This window comes from Delphinus delphis, chromosome 12 (genome assembly GCF_949987515.2).
Source record: "Delphinus delphis chromosome 12, mDelDel1.2, whole genome shotgun sequence".
In the NCBI taxonomy this organism is placed as follows: Eukaryota; Metazoa; Chordata; class Mammalia; order Artiodactyla; family Delphinidae; genus Delphinus; species Delphinus delphis.
This window is the reverse complement of record NC_082694.2, coordinates 7689492-7711816: the sequence shown is the minus strand read 5'-3', so window position 1 is coordinate 7711816 and position 22325 is coordinate 7689492. Positions and strand designations below refer to the sequence as shown.

At 45.8% G+C, this 22325-nt stretch overlaps 1 protein-coding gene across 4 annotated transcripts in view; it reads right to left on the bottom strand.

Moving 5' to 3' along the window:
• LONRF2 (LON peptidase N-terminal domain and ring finger 2) overlaps nucleotides 1–22325 on the bottom strand; it is a 90274-nt gene that overhangs the window by 38781 nt on the left and 29168 nt on the right. For 2 of the 4 annotated variants that reach the window (XM_060027276.1, XM_060027277.1), the window contains exons 10-12: nucleotides 20508–20670; nucleotides 18880–19029; nucleotides 16223–16364 (exon numbers count right to left, since the gene is read on the bottom strand). In XM_060027276.1, coding sequence (XP_059883259.1) covers nucleotides 16223–16364; nucleotides 18880–19029; nucleotides 20508–20670 — 455 coding nt within the window. Of the gene's footprint in view, nucleotides 1–15468; nucleotides 16365–17547; nucleotides 17643–18879; nucleotides 19030–20507; nucleotides 20671–22325 lie in introns of those variants that run through there. The other 2 variants (XM_060027278.1, XM_060027281.1) reach the window with 2 other exon arrangements.

Genomic DNA, 22325 nt, shown 5'->3' with positions numbered 1-22325 from the left:
CACAACAAGAGAAGGCACCGCAATGAGAAGCCCATGCACCGCAACAAAGAGTAGCCCCCCGCCGCTCGCCGCAACTAGAGAAAGCCCACGTGCAGCAACAAAGACCCAGTGCCGCCAAAAATAAATAAATAAATAGTTTTTTTAAAAAAAGCTACTCAATATCTTTTCACCTTTACTTGGGAGGGACAACAGTACACCTGGATAGTAATGTCCCAGAGTTTCACTGAAAGCCCTTCTGATTTCTCACAAAACTTAAAGGCTGATCTAGATGATACCAAGTTCCCTGGAGGCTTCACTTTAAACTCTTTTTTTTTTTTGCGGTACGCAGGCCTCTCTCACTGTTGTGGCCTCTCCCGTTGCGGAGCACAGGCTCCGGACGCGCAGGCTCAGCAGCCATGGCTCACGGGCCCAGCTGCTCCGTGGCATGTGGGATCTTCCCGGACCGGGGCACGAACCCGTGTCTCCTGCATTGGCAGGCGGACTCTCAACCACTGCCCCACCAGGGAAGCCCAGCTTCACTTCAATACAACATGTGGATGACTTATCTCTCTGCTCCCCTTCACAAGTCTCCTCACAAGAAGACACAGCATCTATTGGCTAAACTCCTAGCCTAAAAGTGACCAAGTCTCTAAGGAAAAACTACAATTTGTTCACACAAGTTCAAAATTTAAGACATTTAATCTCAGAACAAGGGCTGCATTTAGATCCAGGCAGCCTTTATGGCACCCTGAACGTCCCAACGCTCAAAACCAAACTCCAACGGCAAGGTTTTCCTGGATTGGCAAGCTATTGTCACAACTGGATCCCAAACTTTTCCCTTATGGCCCAACCTTTATATGCCTTGTTAAAAACTACTAAACCTAACCCTATCTTCTGGGAAGATTCAGATGGCATGACTTTTCAAATCTTAAAGTTTAATAAACCCCCCTGCCCTTGGACATCCCAATGATCAACTCCCTTTCTTCCTTTTTGTATGAAAAAGAAGGGAATGTCCTTGGGGCACTCACCCCAAAGCAAGGGGATCACCACAAACCCACAGGATATTACAGCCAACAGCTAGATCCCACAGCCTGGGATACCTCCCCTCCCCTGCCTCAGGGCTATACCTGCTGCTGCCCTTCTTGCAAAGGCCCCTGAGGAAACAGTCATGAGACTGCTCTTAACCATTTTGGGCCACATGCTGTCAAAGCTCTTAACTCTCATACTCAACGTCTTTCAGTACACCATCTCACTTCCTAGGAAATTCTCCTGTTAACTGTCCCTTATATATCACTCTTACTTGCTGTAATAACTTTAATCCTGCTTCTTTTCTCCCCACCTCTACTGAAAAAACCCTCACGATTGCTTAATATTGACAGATCACCTTCTCACCCCCCATGATGACTTATAGAAAACTCTTTTGGATAATGTTGACACTTCATGGTTCACTGACAGTTCTCACTGGAAAGATGAAAATGGTAGATATTGTGCAGGATACGCAATATCAACTCCTTTTGCATAACTGAAGCAGCACCTTTGCCTTTGGCTGCTTCGGCCAAACAAGCCAAACCACACACACTCACAGGGGCCTGTATCCTAGCCAAGGGCAAAAGTTTCAAAGTTTATTCCAATAGTAGATACAACTTTGGAGTGGCTCACGATTTCGGAATGTTATGGAGACAACATGGCTTCCTTACTTCCAGCAGAGATAAAATTTAAGAAGGCCCTTACGTTCAGGAATTATTAGATGCCATACTCTTATCTTCTGCTTTGGCTATTATTAAGGTCCCCAGGCATTCCAAGCTTGACTCTGGAAGCCACAGGAAATCACCTTGCTGACATTTCCACACACACACACGCACAAATGCTGTCTTCAAAGAGTCCAAAAGTCAAACCTCTGTCACAGTCCAAGGGAGCTCATCTCCTGATGATAGTCTGGAGAAACTGACAAGAGACACCCAACAATCAGGACCAGAGAAGGAAAAACATTACTGGCAGTCAAATGACTGTTGGTACGATAAGAAGAAAAACCTCGGGTTTGGACCAAATAAAAACCTGGTCCCACCAGAAATTCTAAAATTCCCACTACTGATCACTGTACATGCATTAAACATGGCATCATCAAAACTCAAGTGGCAATATTTGTGGAAACTCTTCAAGTATCTTGGCCAGAAGTATTGCCATTGGTTCTCCTAAATCTCAGATCCAGCCCCTCTGGAACTCAAACTCTCACCCTTTGAGGTGATAACTGAGCGCCCCATGCATCTAGCCTCTGCCTCTTTTGACTTTCAGTTAATAAAAGGAGATACACTTCTGTGAAGCAAGGTCTAATTGAACCCTTTGAAAGAAATCATGCTCTAGTAGAGCAATCACCTCACAGTGCTCCCAGGAGATGAAGACCTCAAAGACCCTGCAACCTGGGGATTTTGTTTATTGGAAAAGGGATCTCCAAAAAGCCTTTAACCAAACTGGAAAGGCCCTTATCAAGTGTTACCGACCAACACGTGTGCCTCCAAACTCCACGAAGTTGATTCCTGGATCAATGTGTCTCATCTACAGAAAGCCCCCACCCCTGACCGCACCTGCACACCAACCGGTGACCTCAAATTAAAGACTTCTAAGGACTGAAGCACACAACAGCTAAAGCAGACAGCTTTCCCAAGACAATAGGATCAGGCCTATATATTCTCTCCTTTCTGCCTTTTCTCACCTTGTTGTTTCCTTCTCTATCCCGGAGAAACAATGCCCTCATTCCCATTACCCAACCCCTAGCAAAAGGAAGAAACCTTTCTGCCTGTTGCGTCTATCATCAGAAACCCAAATTTGCCCATGATGGCAGTGACCCTTCAGTCTTCCCCGTAGCAAACTTCTCCTTCATCTCCAATGCGACCGTTAACTATACCCACAGCCCTTTGGGTATTTCTTACCAAATCAAACCTCTACAGCCAGGTTTGTACCTTGCTTTGACCCCTCCTCTGCCGTAACATTCAATGCAATTAATTGTATCTATACCACTTATAGCTCCCTGTTCTCACTACTACCTTAGGTCTGCTTGCCATAGCAAAACAATCCCCCTCTGTAGGGCCTTCGAGAACAAAGTCCACAGGACACGACAGTTTCTCCCTAACTGTTCCCCAAACACCACCGACCCTTGGCTAGAAAGGGTCAACCAAATACTCCCAATTAGTGGCACTATTAATAATCAAACCCTAGCAGGGGTCTTGTGTGCCCCACCAGGGTCTATCTTTGTCTGTGGCAAATAAGCCTTAAAGGGGCCCATGGGTATTCAGACAGTTGGTGGACTGGAGGCCCATGTTTACTAGAATTTCGAAGTCTCGCCATGAGCAACACAATAAATGAGAAGCCTCCCATTAATCTTCCCAATGAAAACTTCATCGCCACCGCCTTAGGCAGGAAATCCCAGGAGGTCTCCATGATGCTGGATTTGCCTCCATCAAAGGGCACTTATCCCTTTGTGGGCTTTCACGTCTATGAACAAATCATTAGAAATCTCTCTCTGGAATTGGGAAAATTTGCCGGTTTCACTGCTAACGCAATAGCAACTCCACAATGATCACTTCACTCATTGGCTAACGTAGTTCTGTCAATCACATAGCCCTTGTTACCTACTTATCGAACAAGAAGGTGTGTGTGGGACAGCAAACACCACCTGCTGCACATAGGCAAATTCCTCTGGAGCAGCAGAAACCCAAGCACATAAAATTAGAGAACAAGCACTTTGGCTAAGACAAATTTCACCTGACAATCCATGGTCCTTGTATCTCTTTAGCTGGTTACCTTCAGGTTTGGGCTCCTAGTTTAGCACTATTATATAACCTGGGGTCATTATTCTGCTCATCTTATTTTGTATAATCCCTTTTAAGCTTTGTACCTGATGCCTGTCAAACCTCTGTAGAAAGGATGTACCCAATAAGGTGATGCTGACTCAATACTTCAAGGTGATCTCCAAAGCTTACAACTCTAGTAAGATAGAGACTTTAGGTGGGAAATGCCTCAGTTCTTCCTCTTCCCCTTCCCTGTGACTTAAATGTGGCCTCAATGGTTTCCAATCTGTGTACCTCCTCTGATGTGGGACTTGGCACCCAGGTGTGAAATTAACAAGGGAAACCTTAACTCAAACTGGTGTTGAGAAGGCCTGCAGAGGGAGCTCTTACACCCGACCATAGATGGCGGCAGTGGTGGGACTGAAGTGAGCTTCTGACAGCATTTGGGGACGTCTAGAAACACAAACTTGGCATCCATGAACACTTTGAGCTTACTGTCTATCTCACTGTTTCTGGGGACCACTGGTAAGTTCCTCCTGGTTGAGCTCGGTTCTTCTTGCATTCAAGTTCCTGATCTAATTGGCTTTCCTTTACAGGGCGGGTCAGCTTGAACTGGTAGAGGATTCTGCCTGCAGCCGCTTGAGTTGGCAGACGGTTCTGCTCAGGGCCAAGCCCCCAGCCATTCAGACCACAAAACCTTCAGCCCTGTCCCCAGATTCCACATCGGGAACTGCTGGTGGCAGCTACAGGCCCCTGTTTGTTTGGAATCAGTCCACAGTCCCCATTCTTTGGGGCCTGCAAGTTCAGTCCTTTTCCCGCTTTCCAGATTAGCGTGGCTCCAGGAAACCCAAAGGCCTGGCTGAAAAAAGGGAGGGGGGCTCCTTTATATGTAGACAGTTGAGTATACTACGACCTGATTATTTTATGTTTAACGACTATAATCCTGGAAGTTGCAATTATCTAATAAGCTGGCAAAATTTTACTAAAAACAACCTAGAATGACAATGGCCATTATGGGGAATGCTCCAACTAGACAAGATTGTTCAAAGAAATACAATGGAGAGCAAAGGATCCCAAACTGGACAGACAGAATGGGATACCTATTTTAATTGCTATGCATAAGACTACAAAACACTTCAAGATTCCAAAATAGCTTCATTAACAGACTCGTTACAAAAGGCTAAGGGGGACTTCCCTGGTGGTCCAGTGGTAAAGAATCCGTCCTACGATGCAGGGGACACGGGTTCGATCCCTTGTCAGGAAACTAGGATCCCACATGCCACGGGGCAACTGAGCCCGCACACCTCAACTAAAGAGCCCACGTGCCGCAAACTACAGAGCCCACGCGCCCTGGAGCCCACGTGCCACAAATAGAGAAGAGAAAACCTGCATGCCACAACTAGAGAGAAGCCCATGCGCCTCAATGAAAGATCCCACATGCTGCAATGAAGATCCCACATGCCATAACGAAGACCCGACGCAGCCAAAAATAAAAGGCTAAGGAAAAATTAAAGACAAAAAAGGTAGCTAACACAAAAGATGCTAGGACAGACGTCACGACTGATGTGACTCTTACTGCCCCCCATCCTTTTTCACCTGAGTACTCCCATTTTACTAACTTTCCGTCTAAGATACATTTTCACTGCAGAGAGACTATCAGACAATTACCATTTAAAATAAAACTACCCAAGGTTGCAGATGAACCCTCTCAGGTGTCCTTCAGCCCTTGGTCTAAGACTGAACAAAGAACTATAAAGAATTTTCTAAACCTAGAGAGGAACCCCAAAAGTTTTTTTGAAGAACTTAGAGTCACCATCTGGGCCTGTGACCTTGGACTGCCAGATCTTTATCAGTTTGTTCACGTGCGGTAGGACCTGGGGTAGCCCCCAAAATGGAGGCAAGAAACAAAACAGCGGGACATCCCTGGTGGTCCAGTGGTTAAGAATCCTCCTTCCAATGCAGGGGATGTGGATTCGATCCCTAGTTGGGGAAATAAGACCCCACATGCTGTGGGGCAACTAAGCCCATGTGCCACAACTACGGAGCCTGTGCGCCACAACTAGAGAGCCTGCACGTCACAACTAGAGAGCCCACACGCTACAACTACTGACCCCACACACCACAACTACTGAGCCTGTGTGCCACAACTAGAAAGCCCACACACTGCAACTAGAGAGCCCATGTGCCACAACTACTGAGCCCGTGAGCCACAACTACTGAGCCCGCACACAACTAGAGCTCACGCACCACAACTACTGAGCCCACGCGCCACAACTACTGAGCCCGCATGCCACAACTAGAAAGCCCGTGTGCCACAACTAGAGAAGCCCACACACCACAACAAAGACCCAGCGCAGCAAAAAAAAAGTAAAGAAACAAAATGGCAAAACCCCAAGAATGATATTCGAGATCCTTAATCAGAAAGGGCTCACAAAACAGCAACTGCCCGTTAACAAGCCATTCCTAGAATTTCCCTGCCTGCACTGATTTTGTCTATTATCCAGTCATGCAAACAAAGGAAAAATAAATCTGTGGCAGACATTACAGCCCATCTGGAAGCTCTCCTTTTCTGGCATTCAGGGTTCTATAGGATAAATAACCCAGACAGCCTGCTCTAGGTGCCCTCTTTGTAAATGGATTATCTCATGAGATTAATGGACTGGCAAGAAGGCAGGAAATAGGATGGGAGGCCACAGGCCTGTCTAAACTCGTGAGGACAGCTGAGCATTTTGAAAGGACCCCGGAGCAACACTGCACACAGAAATCCACCGAACTAACAGCCGGCTGTTAGTTACAACGGCTCCAGGGCCAGAGACGCAAAACACCACCTGCGCTGCAGTCTCCTAAGGGTTCCATTTTTGAAAAATGTTGGTCCAAAGACTGGTGTCACAGCTGTAATCAACTGGGGCACTGAAAAACCAGATTGCTCTCAAACTATTACCAGTAGTTCCCATAAACCGCCAAGGGGAAACTAAAATTAAAATTAATGGGAAAACGTGCCAAATTTTAGTTGATACCAGAGTTGCATTTTCTACTTTAAATCCCACCCTCACAGGACAACAAATTCCTCGGAGTAAAAAGGAGGTTCCCATCGTGGGGGTAGCTAATAAAGTTCAGAGAATTTTCATCTCAACTGGTACAAATGACTCTGGGACCTTTCACTGAAGAAACTTCCTTTGTGCTATGCGACCCAGCCCCCGTCATTCTATCAGTTGGAAATCTGAGAAGGTCTAATATGTTTTGCTTCCAATGGAAAACTCACCTTAGAATTTCCTGACCAACCTGAACCTGATCTTTTATGTTCCTTGTAGTGTTTCCGAGACAGAGAAGAGAAAGTTCAACAAAAGCCCCCTAATTTAACTGACATACCCAAACATTTGTGGGCTGCTTGTAATACTGACATTGGAAGAATAAAAAGTGTGGAACCTAATATAAAGGTTCAGATAGATGTAGCTAAACCTCTCCCTAAGTTACCTCAATATCCATCGAAGCCTGAGACCATACAAGGCCTTACAGCCAAAGCAGAAGACTTAAGCAAGCAGGAGCTAACCGTTCCCTGCACCAGACCTGCAACACGCCCATCTTACTGGTCTGGAAACTTAATGGACGGGGACGGCGATCTGTCCATGCCCTGAGAGCTACTAGTAAGATGCAGGTGACCCTTGAACAACATAGGCATTAGGGGCGCCACCCCCTATGCAGTTGAAATCCGCATATAACTTCACAGTCCACCCTCCACATCCGTGGTTTCACTTCCCCAGATGCAACCAACCTTGGAGCGTGTAGCACTGTAGTACTAGTTACTGAAAGAAAATCCACACAAAAGTGAACCCACGCAGTTCAGACCATGAAGTTCAAAGGTCAACTGCAGGTAACCCCTTTTCCAGTCGTCCTGAAACCAAAACCCTCTGTCACAGGTTCCACCTGATTTGAAATGCTTCACTGCCGTAGGCCTCTGTTCAGCTTTCTTCAACAACCCTTAGACCCCAAAAGCCAGCATCTACCTGCCCTTACTTGGAACAATCAGCAATATACCTGGACACTCACGCCTCGAGGACTCACTGGGGCCCCTTCTTATTTCTCCCAAATGCTCCACCAAGACATAAGCGCCCTATAGTTCCCGGGAAATCAACCCTTTCACAGTATGTAGAAGATCCCCTGCTGTGCTCAGCTACCCAAGAGGCATCCACAAAAGACCCCTTGTATTTGCTCCAACAGTGAGCTGGAAAGGACACAAAGTCTCTAAGGAAAAATTACAATTATCTCCAGACACTGTTCACTACCTAGGTCACCATCTAAGCGCTGAAGGATTCCGCTATCTCCAAAAAGAACTCGGCTAACACAGGGTTCCCTAGACCCACTACCAAGCAACAGCTCGGTGAATTCCTAGGTTTGGCTGGTTATTGCTCACCTTGGGTTCCTAACTTTTCTCTGTTGGCTTCCCCACTCTATGAACTAACTAAAGTTTCAGTCCCTGAACTTGAAACAGTGGGGGTCTCTAACATCAAGAGGGTCCTGTCTCTGAACCTAGTCCCTTTTGTTTAGGCTCTTTGAGAGACGCTCATCCTTTTCGCCTTAGCTCCTCTGCCCCTATTCATTTATTAAGCCTAGACTTCTTAGAAAAGGATCATCCTGAAATTTTTGTCTCCCTAAAGGGGAAAATAATTATAGAACGTGACACAGTTGAAATCAAACTAGCCAATCAGGTGAATTAAATGGCCCTCAGGCATCTTTTATTTGCTCTGTCTCTGATGGCACTGAAGCTGGTTCTGAAGACTGATCATCTGAATCAGCTACCACCTTACTTATAGGGAAAATCTCCAACTCATACTGACAAAATCCACAGTGTACCTCCCATTAGGAGATCCCTCAGAACTTTTCCCTAGGGAATTGGTAATACCCTGTAAGTAAAAAAGCCCTTCGAAGTGTAAAGCCAATAATAGAAGATTACGAAGCTCAGGGTCTCATTATCCTTTGCATTGATCCCTATAACACTCCTATTTTGCCTGTGAGAAAACCCAAGGGCCAAGGAGAGAGGTTTATCCAGGTCCTCCAAGCAATACACTGTTATCCCTTGAACCCTGTTGTTCCGAACCCTCACACACAACTGACATCCATTTCCCCTGGAAGCAAACTTTTTCACTGTAACTGAATTATACAGTGTGTACTTTGGTATTTCAGTTGAGAAAAGTAGCTAATATCTTTTTGCCTTCACCTAGGAAGGACCATAATACACGTGAACAGTAATGCTCCAGGGTTTCACACAAAGTCTCTCTTACTTTCCACAAATCTTGAAACCTGATTTGGTTGAAATAAAGTCTTCTGCAGGCTCTACTCTGTTACAATATACAGTTGACCCTTGAATAACGCGGGGGCTAGGGATGCCGACCCCCCATGCAGTTGAAAATCTGAGTATAACTTTACAGTCAGCCCTTCATATCCACATCGATGGATCCAACCACCTGCAGGTTATGTAGTACTGTAGTGGGTATTTACTGGGAAAAAAAAAAAAGTCCACATATAAATGGACTCGGGCACTTCAAACCCATGCTGTTCAAGGGTCAACTGTATAGATGATTTGTTTCTATGTTCTCCTTCTCAAACCTCTTCAGAGGAGGACGGCATCCACCTGTGGAAACTTTTGGCTTAAGGGACATAAAGTCTCCAAAGAAAAATTGCAGTCTGCCCAAACTCAAGTTCAGTATTTTGGGCACCCAATCTCAGAAGAAGGACTACATTTGTATCCAGGTAGGCGTCATGGCATCCTGAACTTCCCAAAGCCTAAAACTCTGCCCCAATTACAAGGTATTCTGGAGCTAGCTGGCTGCCCTCAAAACTGGATTTCAAATCTCTCTCTTGTGGCCCAGCCTCTATATGCTGTATTAGAAAGCAGCAAACCTGACCCCACCATTAGAGGAGATCAACATGCCACAGCTTTGAAGTCTTTAAGAAAAGTTTAATGACACCACCTACCCTTGGACATCCTCAATACCAGCTTCCTGTTCCCTCTTCGCAGGTGAGAAGGAAGAGAACAGCCTTGAAGTACTCGCCCAAAAGCACGGGGACCGTCATCAACCCATAGGGTATTAGAGCCAACAGCTGTAACTTACGGCACTGGGATATTCCCTTTTCCTCAGAGCCATTCCTGCCGCTGCCCTTCTGGTTAAGGCCACCAAAGAGAGAATCACGGGATCCCCTTTAACCATCTCTGTACCCATGTAGTGAAGCCCTCCTGAATTCTCATTACACCTATGAAATCCTTCTGCTAACTGCTCCTCACATAACTCTTTCGTGTTGTGATAACCTCAATCCTGTTTTTCTTCCCTCTTCACTGATGAAACTCCTCATGACTGTTTAACACTGACAGACCACCATATTTTTTTTTTTTTTTTTTTTTTTTTTTTGCGGTACGCGGGCCTCTCACTGTTGTGGCCTCTCCCGTTGCGGAGCACAGGCTCCAGATGCGCAGGCGCAGCGGCCATGGCTCATGGGCCCAGCCGCTCCGCAGCATGTGGGATCCTCCCGGACAGGGGCACGAACCCGTGTCCCCTGCATCGGCAGGCGGACTCTCAACCACTGCGCCACCAGGGAAGCCCCCACAGACCACCTTTTGACTCTCCGTATTAACTCAGAGGAGACTCCTCTGACCAGTGCAGGTTCTTCACGGTTTACTGACGGCTCCTATTTAAAAGATGAACGTGTGAACATCATGCTCTATTTGCTATTACAACTTCTCTTGAAGTCACTGAGACAGCACCTCTACCTACGGCTACTTTGGCCCAACAGGCTGAATTATACACTCTCACTCTTTGGTCAAAGGCAAAACCACAAACATTTTTATCTATAGCCGATAAGCATTCCTTGCCACTGTACGTGCATTAAACCACTGGTCCAGTGACAAAGCACTCATGAACTAATATTGGTGGGAAAATAATAAAGCTACAAGACGTACCAACCTTGCTTGTCCCACCTGTCCAAAATACAATCCAGGGAAACGTGTTCACATTACTCCTGGGCATTCTGAATTGCCTGATGGACCATTCAAGGTTTGTCAAATGGATTTCATAGCTTCCCCCATCTCATAGATATAAATGTTTTAATCATGGTCTGTATGTTTTCTCACCAGAGTGAAGCTTTCCCTTGTAGATATACAACTGCTTCTATGGCTAAAATTTTGTTATAAAAGATTATTCCTTCCTGGGGACCCCCTCTCGAGCTTCATGATAGAAGGAACTCATTTTACAGGTCAAGTGCTACAACAAGTCTGTGCTGTCTGGCAAGTTTTACATTTTCACTGGGCTCACCATTCTCAATCCTCAGGGTTAGTTGAAAGTGCTAACAGCACTATTAAAACTCATTTGGCAAAATTTGTAGAGACCGTCCAAATACCTTGGCCAAAAGTATCGCCTTTGGTCCTTCTGAATCTCAGATCCACCCCCTTGGCAACTCATAAACTCTCACCCTTTGAGAGAGTCACAGGACACCCAATGTACTGGCCCCTGCTTCTTCTGATCCACAGCTGTTAAAAGGAGATATATGTCAATACTGTAAAGGCCTAATTTTTTCTATTAAAAATAATCATGTTGGCAGAAATGCTGAAACCAGGCCATTCCTAAATGACTGGGGGCAGGAGTTAGTGCTTTCCAAAATTTCTCAGTGCCTTAAACAGAGTAGGTGACATAAGGAACTTGGCATATTATGAGAAGGTAACGTTCTGTCCTGACCTAAGCCACATGGCTGACAGGGTCTTGGTGCTCCGGCTGGGTGTCAGGCCTGTGCCTCTGAGGTGGAAGAGCCAAGTTCAGAACACTGGTCCACCAGAGACCTCCCAGTTCCACGTAATATCAAACGGTGAAAGCTCTCCCAGAGATCTCCATCTCAACACCAATACCCAGCTTCACTCAACGACCAGCAAGCTACAGTGCTGGACACCCTATGACAAACAACTAGCAAGACAGGAACACAACCCCACCCATTAGCAGAGAGGCTGCCTAAAATCATACTAAGTTCACAGACACCCCAAAACACACCACCAGACGTGGACCTGCCCACCAGAAAGACAAGATCCAGCCTCATCCACCAGAACACAGGCACCAGTCCCCTCCACCAGGAAGCCTACACAACCCACTGAACCAACCCTTAGCCACTGGGGGCAGACACCAAAAACAAAGGAAACTACAAACCTGCAGCCTGCGAAAAGGAGACCCCAAACACAGTAAGATAAGCAAAATGAGAAGACAGAGAAATACACAGCAGATGAAGGAGCAAGATAAAAACCCACCAGAACTAACAAATGAAGAGGAAATAGGCAGTCTACCTGAAAAAGAATTCAGAATAATGATAGTAAAGATGATCCAAAATCGTGGAAATAGAATAGAGAAAATGCAAGAAACATTTAACAAGGACCTAGAAGAACTAAAGAACAAACAAACAATGACAACACCACAATAAATGAAATTAAAAATTCTCTAGAAGGAATCAGTAGCAGAATAACTGAGGTAGAAGAACGGATAAGTGACCTGGAAGATAAAACAGTGGAAATAACTACCACAGAGCAGAATAAAGAAAGAAGAATGAAAAGTTTCGAGGACAGTCTCAGAGACCTCTGGGACAACATGAAATGCACCAACATTCGAATTGTAGGGGTCCCAGAAGAAGAGAAAAAGAAAGGGACTGAGAAAATATTTGAAGAGATTATAGTTGAAAACTTCCCTAATATGGGAATGGAAATAGTCGATCAAGTCAGGGAAGCCCAGAGAGACCCACACAAGATAAATCCAAGGAGAAACAAGACACATATTAATCAAACTATCAAAAACTAAATACAAAGAAACAATATTAAAAGTAGTAAGGGAAAAACAACAAATAAAATACAAGGGAATCCCCACATGGTTAACAGCTGATCTTTCAGCAGAAACTCTGCAAGCCAGAGGGGAGTGGCAGGACATATTTAAAGTGATGAAAGGGAAAAACCTACAATCAAGATTACTCTACCCAGCAAGGATCTCATTCAGATTCGACGGAGAAATTAAAACCTTTACAGACAAGCAAAAGCTAAGAGAATTCAGCACCACCAAATCAACTTTACAACAAATACTAAAGGAACTTCTCTAGGCAGGAAACAAAAGGGAAGGAAACAACCTAACAATAACAAACCCAAAACAATTAAGAAAATGGGAATAGGAACATACATATCAATAATTACCTTAAATGTAGTTTAAGGCATAAACTGGCTGAATGGATACAAAAACAAGACCCACATATATGCTGTCTACAAGAGACTCACTTCAGACCTAGGCACACATACAGACTGAAAGTGAGGGGATGGAAAAAGATATTCCATGCAAATGGAAATCAAAAGAAAGCTGGAGTAGCAATTCTCATATCAGACAAAATAGACTTTAAAATAAAGACTATTACAAGAGACAAAGAGGAACACCACATAATGATCAAGGGACCGATCCAAGAAGAGATAACAATTGTAAATATATATGCAACCAACATAGGAGCACCTCAATACATAACGCAAATGCTAACAGTCATAAAAGGGGAAATCGATAGTAACACATTCATAGTAGGAGACTTTAACACCCCACTTTCACCAATGGACAGATCATCTAAAATGAAAATAAATAAGGAAACACAAGCTTTAAATGATACATTAAACAAGATGGACTTAATTGATACTTATAGGACATTCCATCCAAAAACAACAGGATTGCTCTCCAAACTTGCCTGTGGTTCACCATAGCTTGCTGGTCCCAAATTGCAATTCCTCTGCTATTTATGAATAAGCTCAATTGTGCGGGCTGAACTGATTATTTTTTTTTTCCAAAAAGGTTGACACCACTAATCGCTAATATACTTTGCTAAATTACCAGATCATACCCTCCAATAGCGCAACTGCTCGACCTGCCATCTTGACCCAAGAAATGCACCAAGATATTATTACCAGACTAATACTTTTAACACACTTTACAACTCCCCAAAATATTATTAAAGAACCCCTCCCCCCCAAAATTCCAGATCTGTGATCTCGGCTAATGCCATATAAATGGGAAACTTAATTATGAGCCGACCTCAAGGACTCCTTATACCTTCACCAGTGTTCCCCTGTGCTTTATTTTACTCTCATAAAAAATGCTTTCTATGCTGTTTAAGGTAACTTATGCCCTATTCTCTAAATGTCTCCATTGTCTCTGTTATCACCCCAAGTTTCCTTAATATGATGTCAAAACAACAGAGGACTAATTGTATTAATCATGTTTTTAAAAAATATTTTTATGATATTTTGACTTCTTGGGGGCCTCCCTGACAGGGGAGAGGTGGCCCCTTCTGGGGTAGCCAATACTTAAGAGACAGCAAAGGGCTCACAAGGGAGCACGACTTTCATACAAAACCCAACAATCCAGCGCTCACACTCTGAGCCACCTCCTCTGACGGCTCTTACCCTCCAAGAGGCAATATTCCTCTGCCCGAATCACCCAGGGCCGGTACCAGACAACTAGAGACCACCCTGCAGCCCACAGCCCACCGACATTATACAAACGAGCCATGCCGTTTCCCCTTTCCTGCCAAAATACACTGCCCCATGCCTTCCCTTCACTGCTGTCTCTGCCTCCGGACGCTGGGTGCTTCCCCAAGTAGCCCCGAGTGCCATGCCTCTCATTTCTAACAGAACTGCGAATAACAGTAAACTCTTCCTTCAATGGCATGGACCTCTCTGTATTGTTACTCAGTCACCGTTACACATTAAGACCCGGGCACAAATCAGAGGTACGGTTCCCAACGTGGCCAAGTACAATGGTGGTACTTTAACTTCTCCTTTATTTTATGCTGCTGAAACATCCTAATATTTCAATACGCACTACTAGAATATACACCTAAGATCCACTACTAAAAGCTACTTTATAGGATCCAGCAGATGTTGGTAATTTTTTTTAGCAGTGGGTAAGTGACAGGTGAAGTTAACGTGAGCAACTGTAAGGGTGAAAAGACCTTCTTCTAGGAGACTGAAGTCAACGGCTTAGACTTAAGCATCTAGGCCTAGTAGAGAGGAGGGGATACTTGGCAACATTCAGGGTTCAATTCTTCAATTCAGGGTTCGTTCAGGGTTCTTTCCCGTTGTGGAGCACAGGCTCCGGACGCACAGGCTCAGCGGCCATGGCTCACGGGCCCAGCCGCTCCACGGCATGTGGAATCTTCCCGGACCGGGGCACGAACCCGCGTCCCCTGCATCGGCAGGCGGACTCTCAACCACTGTGCCACCAGGGAAGCCCCACCACTGCTTTTTAATAGATAACATCTGGTCTGATCAATGTAAAACTTACTAAAAAAGAAAACAAATATAATTTTCAGGTTGGGGTTGGAGAAAAACTTGCTACATGCTTACATCCCATACCTGCCTCCCTCTCCTTGTATACTGTCCTGATGTGTTTTCCTGGCATAGGCAGATACCCATTTCATAGCAGCTTTTTAATGTCTTCATATATTAGTGGATGGATGGTGAACTCAAATTTACTGATGGGCCTAGTTTCTAATGCCAATCTGAGTAGAAAGATGACATTTCCTACATGCTTCACATCCACTGAATTAATGAGACAGGGTTGGTTTCAAGGGGTTCTTTGCACTCCTTTGGTTGTATTCTGAACATCCCAGTACATGTACAGTTTTAGCTCCCTTTATTCATTCTTTGTTGTGTGTGTGTGTGTGTGTGTGTGTGTGTGTGTGTGTAAGTACATACCCTCAAATCAACTATACTGTTTTCAGATTTTTCTATATCCAAGGTACCCTTCTTGTATTTTGATATTAATTAAAACATGCAATTTACAACATCTGAACTACGGCAGGACACAAAACGCAGTTCTAACCCGTTCTGTACTACTCCTCGGGTAAGGACTAACTTCAGCCCTGCCGCTAGACAACTGTTTGATTCCTTCACAGACAACTTCACAGTGACACTCAAAGCCTAAGTGCGTTTTTGGTTAGCCTGTACTCTGAGAAATATGCTTCCAGGTAAAAACGTGATTTCCCTCCAAAGCATGATGGGAACACTTCACTGGGAAGGGAGTCTTCTTTCTTGCAAAACCTGAACCACCTGTCAATCATCTGGGTTGTCCCCTGTTGTGAGTGAACTACACACCGAAAACATCTGGTTCAGAGAGATTTTCTTAGGTTGTTTTCCAACCATGGGATCCATTCAAATTTCAGGCTAACCTTGTACAGAGTCAGATGCCACCAGGCACAGACTTCCAACTTTTGAGTAGGGGTCAAGGTTTGCTAAGTGTTCCAATCTGTAACCCTATCAACAAGCATTTTACAAAGCACGATGGATGGATGTTACTCGTCCGTGCCTGGAACTCCTCATAAAAACACAAGGGCTTCCAGAAACCCTGAGAGAGAAAATCAATTATTTCTCTCCCGGCCGTTAACCAGCTCTTGCCGACTATTCATCTTACGCGTGATGATGGCTAGTATTCGCCGAATGGCGAGCAGACGCTCCTTCAGCGAGATCATGCTGAGTATGGCCAGCTGAGCCTTCCGCTCCAACGGCAGCACTGCCAGGATCCACCAGGACCAGGCAGGACCACTAAGGTTACTCTGCAAAACAAAGGGAAGCACAAAATTAGCACCTACAATACAAGCCTGTTCCCCCCAAATGGTCTTTTGTTTACCCACAGACACGTGAACAAGAATTAAATGCCGTCTTCACTTTGAGGTCTACCGCGCAATTCATTCAGCCCTCAAAACACAAAGCTTACTGTCACGTCACACACTGAAATGTGGGGAAACTCACAAAAGGAAGAATGTGTCAAGAGAAGCATCTTCCACAGGGAAACGCTACGGATTAGTCACCCTTGTTCTCTCAAAGCTCTAGTTCAGAACATATGACCAGCCAGAAAAGGAGACTATAATTTTTACCTCTACTGTCCAATGTTCTGCTGCTGTTCTTTAAGTCTTAAATATGTTATATACAGCACAGTGTTTATAAAGCACACAGTAGGTGTGCAAGTTTGAGTGTTACAGTAAGATAAACCTTATAATACAGTCAGTGACAAATGTACCTCTATATGAAACATCTATATATATGAGTTATTGTTAAATATATATATATAAGAAATTACTATAATTATATATTATTAATAGTTACTATTAATTATACATGTAGATATATATGAACTAGTAAGCGACCTGAGAGCCTTTATTTCACATAACCAAGCAGCAGGCACTTCTGGAATGAGCTCTAAGCAAAAGTTGATCACAAAGTTGTTCTCAATAGTCCTGGTACTGGAACCAAGGCATCCAAGGCGCCCTGCTTCTAATGTCTTGACTTCAGAATCCAAACTGGGAACCAGGGAGGGTGGCTCTAGCCTCACCAGAGCTCAGGAGTAACACAGAGGCCAAAGTACGCAGGGTGAGAGATCAGGAGTAACACAGAGGCCAAAGTGCACAGGCAGCCCACGTCACTGTGCGCAAGGCACCCGTCTCCTCTCCAAGGGAAGAAGGCCCAAGTGTTGGACAAAACAGCCTTCTGTGTGATTCACACCCTCCCTTTCCCTCCTCATCTTACCGAGTGGGGAGAAATTGAGTAGCATGATTAATGGGAAGGGCCTTGGCATAAAAATATCTCCCACAAAGGACCTAAAATCCTCTGTGGTAGGAAGACTAATGGTCTCCCGAAGGCGTTGACCCCCCAGTTCCTGAAGCCCGTGGCTACGGCAGCTTACATGGCAGAAGGGACACTGCGGATGCGAGTGAGTCAGGGACCTGCAGATGGAGCGCTTATGCTGGATCTCCCCCACCTCGGTGGGCTCAGCCTCATCGCAAGGGTCTTTCCAGCAGGGAGCTGTTCTGGGCTGTGATCAGGGGAAGATGAGTCTGTGGAAAAGGGGTCAGAGGTGCAAGCTGCTGGCCTGGAAGACGGACAAACGGGTGAGAGGCAAGGAACACCGCAAGCCTTTCGAGGCCAGAAAAGGTCAGGAAATGGATTCTCCTTTAGAGCCTCCAAGAAGGAAGAAAGTCTTGCCATCACCTTGGTCATAGCCTGGTGAGACCTGTGTCGGATTTCTGACCTCCAGAACTGTACAATAATAAATTTCTGTTGTTTTTAAGCCACTTCCATCATGCAATGTGTTACAATTAGAGATTAATTGGGGTTAATAAGCAAAAACTCCTAGAAAAAAGAATGATTCATACCTCAATCAAGTTAGTCTAATCACCTTGCTTTCTGAATCCAGGCTACAGAACAGAGGAGGAGGGGTTATAACAGAGTGGAGGGTGAGAAAGGACTCGGAGGTGAGCTGAGGCTGAAAGCACTGTCTTGGGTTTGGAAAAGACAGAACTCAAGTGGGGGTAAAAGACAGAAGCCCCCAAGAGACAGAAAAAGAACATAAAAATGGATGGAAAAGATACAAAAGACATTTCATCTGACCGTAAACCTGCTGAGACCTGGCCCTGCCCCCATTTCTCCAGGATAGGTGAGCGGGCACAGTAGGACGAACTATACACTCTCAGTCACAAGCGCACACCATCCCCACCTGTGCCACCCAAATGCAGAGAAGTGGAGTCATCTGCACTTACAAATGCTTCACAGACCTGAAACCCATTCATCACTTAAAGAACCAGTGTCACTGAGAGCAGTCCTGGGAGCAGGGAGAAAGCCCACGATGATGGGATCGAGGGCGAGGAAAGTTTCCGATTTAACGAGAGTTGGGGATTTTCTCTTCATTTATCCAACGCCTGTTCATTGGGTGCAGGGCAATCTTACATGCAAAACATAAAGTGTTCCTGCCCATATACTAAAATGACTACTAAATCTTCCCATGTTGGTGGGAGAAGTACAAAAGCTTACAGCCGATCAGAATAAACTGATTTCTGAGAGAAAAGAAATTACCTTCATGTAGTATTAATCAGAAAGCATGTATCGCTTTGCTCCAAAAGGCACATGCTACTATACCAGGGGCTTCTTTGGGCTGCTGATAAATGAACTGGTTCATAAGCGACCATAATGGAATAAACAGCATAGCAGGTACTGCCAAGTTTTCCCCAGCATAATGTGTCTCAGCACATGACGGCAGGAAATAACAGCATGATAGAAGAAGAAAGGACAGGATACCTCAGGCTCAGGTTCTCTGTCGGGCATTAACCCAAAGTGGCTTAAGATCTGTTCTTTCATGTGATCCTGAAGTGAAGCAAACCAGGACACAGACTGCTGATAAACGGACTCATGCAGGGCGGTGAGCTCTTCATACGCTGCACCTTCCACCTGAGCAAGGAGAAGAGACAACCTTTTCAACAGTTCATTATCACACGCGTGTCCATCCCACAGGGACTGCGGCCACGTCTGCTGAGCGGATTCCTGGCATCTGACACGTCAGTAATTCATCAGTGTTTTATAAACAAGCTATATGCTCAACATAGAAATCTTCACTTTTTTTACACAGTGGAGCTCTATCTACCCTGTCTGTCTGTCCGTCTGTAACATCCAGATGTTTCTCTTAATATAAGCACGGACCCGATGTTATCATGAATCATTTTTAATGAGTACATGCAATCCTATATCGGAGCTGTGCCATGATTTACTCAACCATTCACGTAAGATACATTTTAAAATAATACAAGTAAAGCAGCCGCATGGCACAGGGATATTGGCTCGGTGCTTTGTGACAGCCTGGAGGGGTGGGATAGGGAGGGTGGGAGGGAGGGAGACGCAAGAGGGAAGACATATGGGAACATATGTTTATGTATGACTGATTCACTTTGTTATAAAGCAGAAACTAACACACCATTGTAAAGCAATTATGCCCCAATAAAGATGTTAAAAAAATAATAAAATAAAATAAAATAAAATAATACAAGTACTATAAGTATTTACGCAAAAGTGGTTTTGCGTGTGTGTGTGTGAGAGAAGGGGCTGTCATTTCCTCAGGTTAGTTTCTCAGCAGCAGAATTACCAAGTCAAAGAGTTATAACATTTTAAAACTTATATTCCACGTCACCACATTATATTCCAATAGACACGTTACAGCGACAGTGCATTCACGGCCTGAGCCTGATGCCAGGGGGAGGCCCTTAGGCTTCAGACGGATGCGCCCTGCTGCCCGGGGCCCCTCTCACTGCCCAGCAAGGCTCAGTCCTAGGTAGGGACACCTAGGAACAGGTGAGCAGGAACAGCTCTGGGCTGAGGACCAGGGGACCCAGGTTTGTTCTGGCTCCATCATTGCCTCTTGTGTGGAAGCTTCGGCCAGTTGCTCAGCTGCTTTAGGAGAGAATTTTCCCATCTGTAAAATGGGAATAAAGCACTAAGGTCCTTCCTGATTATAAAACAACAGCATTTATGAAAATTGAGGTAAACTGAGGAATCAGATTATAACACACATGACCATTCTCAATTTGATTTATATAATACAAATCAAATATTCATATGTAGTGGAGAGTTTTCTTTTAAAAAAAACTAAAATTATTTCATGTGGTAGCTATTTAAGCTACCATTTTAAAATATATACATACACCCCCAAAAGTCATCATCCACAATGATAGTCAATAAACCCTCTATCAGCATAGAAGAGGGACCCTGAGAGCCACCGCACTCAGTCTTCTTCACGCTCAGCTCCCTGGGCCTCAGACCTCAGAGCTCACCTCGCTGCACTCTGCCCTCTGCCCCACAAGGCCCGGTGCCCACAGATGACCAGAAACAGCAGCTGGCAAGGGGACAGAGCTGGCACCGTGGGTGTGACTACTCACCTTTTCATCTTCCAGATACTCAATATCTGCCGTGTTGTAGCCGTCTCTGTGACGGTGGCTCAAAACCCGGAAGCGGCTAATCCCGACGGCATCCACGACGGAGCTGCCGTCGGGGAACGTTCTGACGTCCTTGATCTCCAGCATGCAGCCGTACTCTGAGATCCTGGCAGGACAGGCGGGAGAAACAACCCTGACTTTAAAAATGCAGGAGGGTCTTCAGTTCTCCCCAGATGCAATCCTGGGTCTTAAAGGAATAAAAAGCCAAATGAAACAAACAGCATCTCCATGCCAGAGCAGCAAGGTTATTTCCTCCAAGAGACCAGCAGCCGATGAGAAACACACTGATGTGCGACGTGGCAAGAGAAGGGCCGGCAGGGACGGGGTACTTGTGCCTCAGCCCTTCTAACCAGTGGGGTGGGGACAGGTGGACCCGAAATGTGGCCCCCCAGCCCCCTTGGCCGGGGCACTAGAGCACTGTCCCCACCCCCCGCCCCTCAGACTCTGCTCCCCTCCCCCATGCTGTTTTCCTCCCCAACAAACTGCCGCAGAAAGGCATCTACAAGCACCGTCTTTGGGACTTCCCTGGTGGCGCAGTAGCTGAGAATCCGCCTGTCAATGCAGGGAGCACGGGTTCAGGCCCTGGTCCGGGAAGATCCCACATGCCGTGGAGCAACTAAGCCCGTGCGCCACAACTACTGAGCCTGTGCTCTAGAGCCCGTGAGCCACAACTACTGAGCCCACGTGCCACAACTACTGAAGCCTGTGTACCACAACTACTGAGCCCACGTACCACAACTACTGAAGCCCGTGTGCCTAGAGCCCACACTCCACAGGAGAAGCCACCACAATGAGAAGCCCACGCACTGCAACGAAGAGTGGGCCCCGCTCTCTGCAACTAGAGAAAGCCCACGTGCAACAATGAAGACCCAACACAGCCAAAAATAAATAAATAAATAATTTTTTTTAAAAAAGCACTGTCTTCATCTCCCTGTCTCCCCATCACACCTCGAGACCCCGCTGTTCTACCGACACGAGCCCAGTGGAGTCACACGTGAGGCTGGTACACCCCAGCTGACCTGTCGCTGACCCAGCACTCTCGCCCTCCCTGACCGGTCCCTCCCTTCACCACCTGCATCCTCCACGTGTCCCCACCACACTGGGGCTGCCCGGGACACTGTATCCTCACTCCAAAGCTCTCCCGCGTGACCCTACCCACAGTCACGGTTCCCACTGTCCCCCACATCCTGATGGTATCGATCGTGCCTACGATGTGTCAAGCATTACACAGAGCGATTTATCATACGTATTCATCCAAGCCTCACAGGAACATGGAGGCTCAGGAAAATTAAACTGATCTAGGTCACAGGAAGATTCAGAGCCGACATCTGAACCCAAGGGTATCTGATGCTAAAGTGGATGAACAACTGAACTACACACCTCCGAACTAATGCTGAGGGAGGACTCCCAAGTTACACACCTGCACAGAGTTATCACACCTCTGCCTGGATCACCAGTAAAGCGCCCTCCTTCCTAAGGGTCTGTCTTACCCACAGCTGCAGTGTGCATGCAGCCGCCTGAAGAGCCCCTTCAAAGGAGGCCTCGGTGCCCCAGCTCACATGTCAGCTCCTCCAAAGTCGGTCTCAGCCACAAAACCTGTTCCTGCGATAAACATCTCACCTGGTCTGTGGCCAGGAACTTGGCTGCCAACTCTGCAGCATCCAGGGGATCGAGGCTCTCATGTTTGCCCACATGAGGCCATTAGAAATTTGTCCAAAAAATCAGCTGAATTCTCCCCCTCTCCTGGGCTTGGCCACGGGT